The 10,000-nt window shown below is 45.8% G+C and overlaps 1 protein-coding gene across 1 annotated transcript in view; it reads right to left on the bottom strand.

The window, feature by feature from the left end:
• adgrv1 (adhesion G protein-coupled receptor V1) overlaps positions 1 to 10,000 on the bottom strand; it is a gene marked incomplete at its 5' end in the record, with an annotated part of 203,627 nt that overhangs the window by 61,435 nt on the left and 132,192 nt on the right. Inside the window, one exon of the mRNA XM_083644330.1 lies at positions 229 to 417. Within this exon, the coding sequence (XP_083500456.1) occupies positions 229 to 417 (189 nt within the window). The remainder of the gene's footprint in view (positions 1 to 228; positions 418 to 10,000) is intronic.

Genomic DNA, 10,000 nt, shown 5'->3' with positions numbered 1-10,000 from the left:
ATGGAGATAAGACAGAAAACAGTCAACAGAAAAACTGCTGTCAGTCAAATAGACACAAGATCATGCATGATTAATACTGGCTAGGAAGAATATGACAGAATAAAATAAATAAAAACAACTGTCTATCCTGTATGTGTTGTGTTGTCTATCACTTTCACTGCTATGTGGTGTGTGTGTGTGTGTGTGTGTGTGTGTGTGTGTGTGTGTGTGTGTGTGTCTGTGTCATACCTCCCCCTCCATGGCGCTGATAAGGTTCTGAGTGGACTTGCTGATGTCACCGCCTACAGTAGCAGCTCCTCCACCCTGGTAGGTGGCGTCGGGGTCATCATGGCCGCCCATCTCCACTGTGTAACTGGCTTTGGCTGGCCAGCAGATCGGGTTGTGCATCATAAAGTACACCACAAACACATACAGGCCCTGGAGGGAAGGAGGGAAGAATCAGCATTAAAAAGAATGATAATAATAAAAAAAATCTTACTCTGTTATGTCTCCCTATGACCCTTCCACTCCTTATTATTGGTGGCTGGTGATCTAGGCATTTCAACTTATTCTATTGTTACACTCAATGTAGGTTCTGGATAAGACCACCACCAATGTAAAATGCAAATGTAGAAATGCAATACATATGTAGAAATTATATGAAATACAGTCATATTTATGCTTATTTCTATTTGGATTTTATATTGTACTCAATAAACATTGAAGTCATTGATATCACCACCATCATCATCATCATCATCATCATCATTATCAACAGCATTGTCATCATTATCATCAGTGTCATGATCTCCATCACCGTCTTCTGCCTCTTCATCATAATTTGACATTCTCAAATGATTGAACCGCCAGAACCTGCTCAGCCTTGTTCACCCCAAAACGTGCCATGACCTCATCTTTTGGGGGCATGACATCACTGGCACCCTGGTATTTCTGCTTCCTCCTCATTACTGAATCCCCTCGGTCAACAGCAGCCGGCCGCGAATTACCACCCAACACCTGAGTGTTACATACCACAGGAGCAACCTGTATTTCACAACACCCGTCAACACCATGACGGGTCAACGGCCATGACGGCCACCGCAGACAGAGATGGAGCACAGAAGAGTGCAGAGCAAAATGCCTGAATCTGTGTGTGCACAGGGATGAACCTGAATGCACACAAAGAATACCATCATCATATGTTTTAATCCGTTTTAATGTGATAAGAGAAGAGGGGATTTATTTCTAAATACAGTTTGGAGACGACTGGGTATTTTGGGAGACATGCTTGACATTTTGGTTTCCACTGAACTATCAAAATCAATTGTCATCCTCATTTCCTTGTTTAAACGATTTCAGACGGACAAGCCCGTCTTTATTATCACACAAACACTTCAACACATGCATGCGGCCACAACACACACTCATGCTGACGGTGGCCGGTGAAATTTGTCCTCTGCATTTGACCCATCCTGGCTTGTCCTTTCCTCCAGGGGGCAGGCCAGGAGCAGTGGTCGCTTTTTCTTTCCAGCGCCCGGGGACCAACTTCAGATGTTGTCGTCACTGGTCGGTTGACGATCTTCTGCATGTTTTTAGTGGGGGGTTATGTACGGAGGAACCCCCTGGGGAGCACGGGGAGAACATGCAAACTCCACAGAAAGGCCCTTCCGACGAGATAGCCCACCAGTAGGCACTGAAGATATGGGGGGGTCACAACTCCAGCGCCCACAGCGTCCCAGGCGAGAATCGAACTCAGGACCTTCTAGCTGTGAGGCGACAGCGCTACCGACTGCGCCACCGTACCCCGGACACCGTACGTTTGTGAAAATGACAGAAGCAGCAGAAAGAAGAATTTCTGAAATCATATTGGTGAGCGAACTAACAAATCACTTTTCAACAAGTGACAATTTGGAAAGCAAATGCTAAGAATGTTTCAAGCTTTATAATCCAATTTCATACATCCAATTTTTGCATACATTCCGCTAAGTGATGCATGCACTTTTGCATGATTGAAACCTACATCTCAGCAAAGCACTGGCTTGGGTTCCACACCTAACATTGTAGCAGAAATGGTCTTTACACAGCTGATTAACAGGAGACAGTAAATGTCCAAGCGCCCGCCTATATAGAGCAAAGTGCAAGCAATCATCATTACCAGACCCATGTACCTGGAGGACATTGACATAGAAACGAGAAAATAAACAGTGCTGATGGTCACAAGCCACATTATGAGCCACGTGAGAAAGCCAACAGGAACCATAAGTGGAAACTGTGTGTTTATGGAGGACTGTAAATAGGGAACACCCAGCTTGTAAGCTGGGAAAAAGCCTTGCAAATAGATATACACACTCATTTATGGCCTGATGTTTCAAAAAGAGCAATCACTGTCTGTGATTACTGTACGTCTACGTCACACGCGTGACACGCATGTGTGTGTGTGTGTGTGTGTGTGTGTGTGTGTGTGTGTGTGTGTGTGTGTGTGTGTGTGTGTGTGTGTGTGTCCTTGCATTATAATACCTGTGTGAGTTTATGATGTTTGAAAGGAGAACTGTTTCTCCCGGTAAAAAGAGCCCATTTGGCGGCTTGGTTTTGGGTTAAGGGTTAAAATGACTATTATGTTAAGGTTACAGTGTTATGGTTACACTTGTAGTGTTGCTTGTTAAAGTGGTAAACTTCAAGTTCTTTGTGTGTGTGTGCGTGTGTGTGTGTGTGTGTGTGTGTGCGTGTGCGTGCGTGTGTGTGTGTGTATGTGTGTGTGTGTGTGTGTTTTTCTTTCATTTTGGCAACATCTTATGTGATTAACAGTCCTTGCACGGCACTTCCCAGAGAGAAATTGGCAATCAAAGTCTTATACCTTGCAAACAAAGTGCTGTCGCTGAATCTCTGTTACATCACTTTGTGATAGACAAAGTGATGTAACAGAGCAACATGGACGATTATCAGGTGAATTTGTGAAATATGTGTTTTAGAGTTAAGGGCATGTTAATGAATAGTGTACTGTCACAGAGAGTCCTCACAGCTGTTAGAGCTGGATATAAGCACATGGGTGTGTGTGATGGCGTCAGGGTGTCGATACGTCGTTATCGATCACTGAGAGTGATTAGCACAGATCATTAGCAGCCTGAGGAGCTGGCTTTACCACCCTGTTATATAAGTGTTCCCTGACCACTGCAGAGCACAGCTCTTTACAGATGGAAAGGAGAGAGAGAGAGACACACACACACACACACACACACACACACACACACACACACACACACACACACACACACACACACACACACACAGACACACACACACACACACACACACACAGAGAGAGAGAGAGAGAGAAAGAGAGAGAGAGAGAGATGTGTACAATATGCGATGGGGTGAGACAAAATAAGAAGAGGACAAAACAAGCACTTCAGTTAGATTTCCAAAGCAAAAATGTGACAAAGTTGAAGTGATAAAGAGAAAGAGACAGACACTGAATTCACTAAATGATGGAACATTGCCTTCACTCAACACTTGGAAAGCACAATGGATTGAACCACTTTTCTATGCTAGAGTAGCACACTGCTATCCCACACATCCTATATACAGTACTGTCCTAGCAGGCTTGACACAGCTGTATGTGTGTGTGTGTTGTGTGTGTGTGTGTGTGTGTGTGTGTGTGTGTGTGTGCCTGCATGCGTGGGTGCGTGTGTGCACATGTGTGTGTGTGTGTGTGTGCATGCCTGCGTGCGTGTGTGCACATGTTTGTGTGTGTGTGTGTGTGTGTATGTGTATGTGTGTGTGTGCGTGCACGTGCCTGCATGCGTGGGTGCGTGTGTGTGTGTGTGTACGTGGAGACACATGTGGGTCCAGGCCTGCTGTTTCATAAAGACACACAGAGATACTGTGGGCTATTTTTAGCCGTGTGTAAAGGTCCAACGAGACAGCAGGGGGCGGGGTGGTGTGGGGGGATGGGGGAGGGTGGTGGTATTGAATTGTGATGGGGCCTGGTGCTGTTTGTCTGACGGCCGTGATACTATGAGCTGAGCTTTACCGGCAGAGGGCCCGCCCCCGGGAGAACATCAAGAAGGGCGCCGCTGTAATGATTTGATTATTATGTTGTAATTCAGCCTGATGTGGCGCAGATGTGTGGTCCAGACTAACATGAGAAAGGATGGAAAAAGGAGAGATAGAGGAAGACTGTTGAGAAAGAGAGAGAGAGAGAGAGAGAGAGAGAAGCCGCTTTCACACACAGATCGCGCAAAATTGCAGTTCAGAAGGCCCGCAAAGCCGGCAGCCTCGCCACAGAAATTGCTTTCACACACAGCCAAGCAGCACCGCCACATTCCCGTCCTGGGGTGTGCTTTCAGGTGACAGCCACCGCTCCCGGATTGAAAGGCGAGCGGCGTTTCCACCCAGCTCCTCCTAGCCCAAATTAATATTTTCATAGGTTAGTGTAGCCTAGGCTACTGTATGATAAACGAATTCATTCAACAACCAAACATCGCCGATGTACGGCAGCCAAAGAGCCAGCCAATTACATGCAGCTGTAGGTCGTTAAGGATCAAAGTGATAAAACACGAAAGTGTTTTCCACATGCAGCATGGTAACAAGGCTTTCAATATTCATCTGATCGACTTTATGGATCACAGATGCACCATCATGTAGCCTATTAGGTACAAGGCTAATTCTTATCTTTTGGTTCCAGTTTTTTGTAAAGCAAATTATTCCCATGAAAAACAACTAATTAGCGTCCATTCTGAAAGACGACGCCCGCATATCAAACAGCTGCAGTCGTTCGTCGGGGGAATAGTATAGGCTATAAATGCACATGACTACTATAACGTTAGTAGTTTTTGTGAGGGAATGCACAACTGGCTAGCTAGACAGATTGCAGTTCTGGAGCTGGTTTCCAGAGGGAATATCCTCAGACCAACTCGCCACAAGCTGCTTTCACACATGTTTGGAATTCAGGAGTTATCTAGAGGCCATACGGATGGCTGTCATATGTGAATGTCTGCATGCGGCTCATGCGCGCTCCCGCGGAGCCTCGTCCTAGCCGGAGGGAAGTGTACCCCCAGCCGTAGTCGCAGAAGCGTATTGTCCCCCCCCCCCCCCCCCCCCCCCCTCCAGAGCTCCGTGAGCTCGTGAGTGCATGAGGACAGAGACGATCGTGACAGATTATTATTATATAAATAGTCGATGTGAATGAGCGAGCAAAAAACACATGCCATTTGGTTTTCAAATGAAGCTCAAAACTGCTCCGTGTGCGACAGCCAACATGTTGCGGATTGCTGGATTGAAAGGCTCATGGCTCTGATCTGATTTCATGTCTGCTTCGCACAGCACACACATTTAATAAGCATTTTTGGACGCGAGGGTCGTCCCGCTTCCCAGTATTGGACATCGCTAGGTAGGGTATCTGGATCTGGTTGCGTTCATGTCTTTGATTTAACGTTTACACAGCGTTCGCGCAAATTCCAAGTAGCGTCAAGTCAGGCAGTATAAAACGAAAACTTCCGGGTATAACCTTCGCAATAATGGCAATTAAATAAAGTAAATGCACGTGTAATGTTTTTTTGTGTGTGTTTCGAAAGATACAGAACGGAGATAAACTGGAAGAATATCTGCTCCCTTCGAAAAGTCAATTTTAACCCGTAGTGAGTCGACATTCTGATTTTTTGTTACTAAGTAATACAACATTTATTTTATTTTGAAGGTAAAAACGTCTAGCTTCCTGTATTCTGTATAATTCTAGTAGGTTTGAGGCATTTTAGGACTGAACATAGCAAAGACCTGTTTTGTTTGTACTGCTTGCGACTCGAGGAAATCGATGCATCTGGGCGTGAGTTGTAGGGTTGTTTAATTAATTACTTACTAACGTTATGCGCAAACGATTATATGCCGTGAACATTAGGCAGTTATCGCCCATTATGTATTTTTAGTTTTCACAACTGTGTGGTCATGCCCAAATTCCCCCACCCCCGCCGCCCGCCCCCTCTCTACTTTACAAACTCTGCGGAGGTGCTACTCATGTGTGAATGCAACATGCCTCATGTGTGAAAGGGTACACTTCACCTATCATCCGGGGCAGGCTCAGTGGGGGGCAACCCTGACCTGATCCGGAGTTCATGTGTGAAAGTGACTACAGACAGCTATAATAGTCCTCTGAAGCTTATTATTATATCCATTAATTTACCTACTTGTCAACATCATTTGAGCATAAAGCCTAACCTACTTACTAGGCACGGAGCATTCCTCCTGGCCGCTTTTTTTTTTAACTTTCGCCTTTGTTGCTGCATGAGGTGGTTTTGCCCTGTATTTTTTTTTATGAATGAGCTGACCATTCGCACCGTTCCGGCTTGCTGCTCCTACGCTTTCAAGTGGAGGCGGGTTGCCGGGTAACCCAGCGCTGTGACTAGGTCCACTGGCGGAATGAAAGGCGTACAACAATTAGCCACCAACCCGCGTTCACAACTTTCACATCAGAGGCGCGGGTCCTATTTTCCGTGCATTTTGCGGCTTTCAAGGATGGTGTGAAAGCGGCTAGAGAGAGAGAGAGAGAGAGAGAAACAGAGTGGGAGATAAGTACATTCAATACAGAGAAATGGGCCAAAAAAACACAGTTGCGTGTGACATTTTCAGGCATAATCTACTGATCAAACTCCAAAGTCCTATTTCTCTCATAGTCGATGCCAATCCAAATGCATCTCAGTTTGGTCCCACTGAGTATCCTGCTACATCAGCAGAGGTTGTTTTCTACAAACTCAGGCCTCAGTAAGGGCACTCATTTCTGCTCTGTACCTAACCCACATCGAGGTATACAGATTCTTTTCACACACACACACACACACACACACGAATGCACGCACGCACGCATGCGCGCACACACACACACACACACACACACACACACACACACACACACACACACACACACACACACACACACACACACACACACACACACACAGGTTGTCAAAAGTATCAATATTTGCAACAAGTACCGATTGTATCAATGAGTATTGAAAATTTTAAATGGACACAATACTCATTTGCAATAGTATCGATACCAGCAGTGTTTTCTCTTAATGAAAAATCACATCCTACTGATTTCCCCCTCCCCTATCATTGGTGGGTATCTGTTGCTTCAACAAGCTAAAAGTGTTCAGATTATGGAGAAGCCTGCATCTGTCCATCTCTCCATCTGTTTTCATTTTCATTTTGATGTCTCTTGATGTGTCATTTCCCCCTCTGTGGTATCGGAAATGATATTATCGAAGTTAGTCATTCTAGTATCGTGACAACCCTAACACACACACACACACACACCCGCACGCACGTACGCACACACACACACACACACACACACACACACACACACACACACACACACACACACACACACACACACACACTCACACACACACACACACACACACACACACACACACACAGCTGTACCATCTGCAGTTGCTTAATGGTGTTCAGTAATCAGCTGTTGGGAGGTGTGCCATGCAGCCACATCAACAACAAAAACCAAGGTAAACACGGAAAACTCTCCTCATGGAAAACTGTCGGGGTGAGGAAAACAACATCAACCGGTCAAGCGTAGCTCGCACCGGAGACATAAAACAGCTTGTAACCTCCACGCCATGCAGCCAAATGGAAAATCATAACATCAAAAACGTACTGGTGTTGCCGGCGCTTATGAAACATTGAGCATCTTCAAAGCAAATTCATTAACTGAGGGCATGTGAGAATAATCAAGTTCCAGTAATGTTATTCCCTGTAAAATCATTTCCCGGGCTTACAAAAAAGAAAAGAAAAAAAATACTCTTCACCATAATTTCTCGCACCGGCACCTGAACACATTTCCGTGAACTTCTTCTTAAGAGGCCTTACATCTGTTCTGAATCATAACAACCTTTAATTGCTGTTCAAGCTGCGGAGTGCCTGGATGAGAAATACTTTTCCCGTCTTGTTTATCTAATCCCATTTGCAATTCATTAAACTCTGACACACACATGCACACACACACACACACACACACACACACACACACACACACACACACACACACACACACACACACACACACACACACACACACACACACACACACACACACACACACACACACACACACACACACACACACACACACACACACACACACACACACACACACACACACACACACACACACACACACACACACACACACACACACACACACACACACACACACTCCCTAATGGATGTCCCACTACGGCACAAAATGCCAGACCTCTTATTGCAACTCTCTTCCCCTTCACACTCACATGAATTAAGTCTGCCCCTTAAAACTCTGATTCACTCTCATGTTCCTCGTGCACACGTGTGTGCATGTACACACGCACACGCACACACACACACACACACACACACACACACACACACACACACACAGCTCTAATTGCAAGCATGCCTGGGACGTTGCGACAGCCTCCCAATAGACACAAAGTGTCTTTCCTTAGCGAGGCTTTGTGAAAACTAGGTCAGATGAGTTTGTTTACTGCTAATCAATGCTCTGGGACACAGTTTGCCTCCGGGGCTCTTTACCTGTCCGCTCCGCTCGGACCAATCAGAGCGAACCCCAGGGACTTGAGGATCGGGGTTGATGATGCACTTTACCCGACACAATTCTTGATTGATTCTATCCACCATCTTGGCTCTGTCACACAAACGCAGGAGCTGCAGTTGAAAATCAATCGTCACCGAGACTTTCTCAGAGCACTCTGAGTTTGACGTTTGGCTGCGAGGGTCATTATTGTAGCCGGAGTGTGTCCATCCTGAAGCTCAGGCCAAGCAATGCCAGGCAGAAGTCTATTAGCTGCTCTAAAGTCCCTTGGCTTTATGTTGCATTTCGCTTCGCTCGGAATTGGAGCTGATTGCCGTACAGCCAGCGGAGGGAGATGCTGTGTGTGCGTGTGCATGTGTGTGTGTGTGTGTGTGTGTGTGTGTGTGCGTGAGGACTATTGATTGGAGGGAGAGTACAGGGAGGCCTGGAAAGCCTAAATCAAAGAATAGTGTAAGAAGACATGAAGGAGGCTACAGAGGGAACAGAAATGGCCTTTAAGCCAAAGTGTTCCTACAGGATTCAGGCAGGATTTCTTTTGTGCTCAGTCAAAAGAAAAGTGAAACTGGTGTCTAGAAAAACTTGACTAGAACTTTGAAAAAGGTTTCAAAATGTAGTTGATATCATTGGCCATTCAGCCTCCCAACAGCAGAGATAAAAAATAATTATGTGATAGTCAATGGATGGGGTTGATGTGACCAATGACCAGTGAAGACCTTGAAGAGTTAACGGTCCTTCCCATTGGTCAGTGGAGGAAACTGACCACATGATGTCACAGCGCGGGACAAGCTCTATTGGCGCTGACAGACAAGCGCTAAGTGCGACATGGGCTAGTTGGCGGTGACATCACTTCTCTTCATTGGTCACTGGACCAACAGGAGACGTTGACTTTAGTGTGCGACTGTCGTCTTTGGCATGTGGATGCCACATATCAGCACGGGTTACCACAGGGCCTTATGGCACACTTAACGTGCAGATGACGTCTCTAAGCGGATGACAGGAGAGAGCAGAAGCATTTATAGAGTAGCCTACAAAGACCCTGCTGTGCCAAGAGGAAGAGGGGACATGCTGGGTACCTTTGAAAAGACACACATTATCCCTTAGCTTGATGGACAATAATTGACTGAGACGTCGCAGGGAAAATGTACTTTCCACATAACTAAACTACATCAGGTATATGGCTTTTTGAAGTTTTATTTTGGGCCCATGCCAGACTTTCCCCTCCAATTGTATTCTTGGCAGTGTGTTGAAGCCCACGAATCAGCATTTAGACCATTATGTGACACTTTTGAAAGCCATAAAATACATTGATTTCAGGTGGGCTGGCTTGCTTCTTCAAGGGTAAGTCTTTTTTGTCGCAGGCTTTGCAGACTGCCACCCTCTGGTTGAGTAGAATACTCCCCCACCATGCTCGAAGGATTTTTA

Source organism: Poromitra crassiceps, assembly GCF_964638095.1.
Source record: "Poromitra crassiceps genome assembly, chromosome: 10".
Lineage (NCBI taxonomy): Eukaryota > Metazoa > Chordata > Actinopteri > Beryciformes > Melamphaidae > Poromitra > Poromitra crassiceps.
Note: the sequence above shows the minus strand (reverse complement) of the source record. Positions and strands in the feature narration are given on the sequence as shown.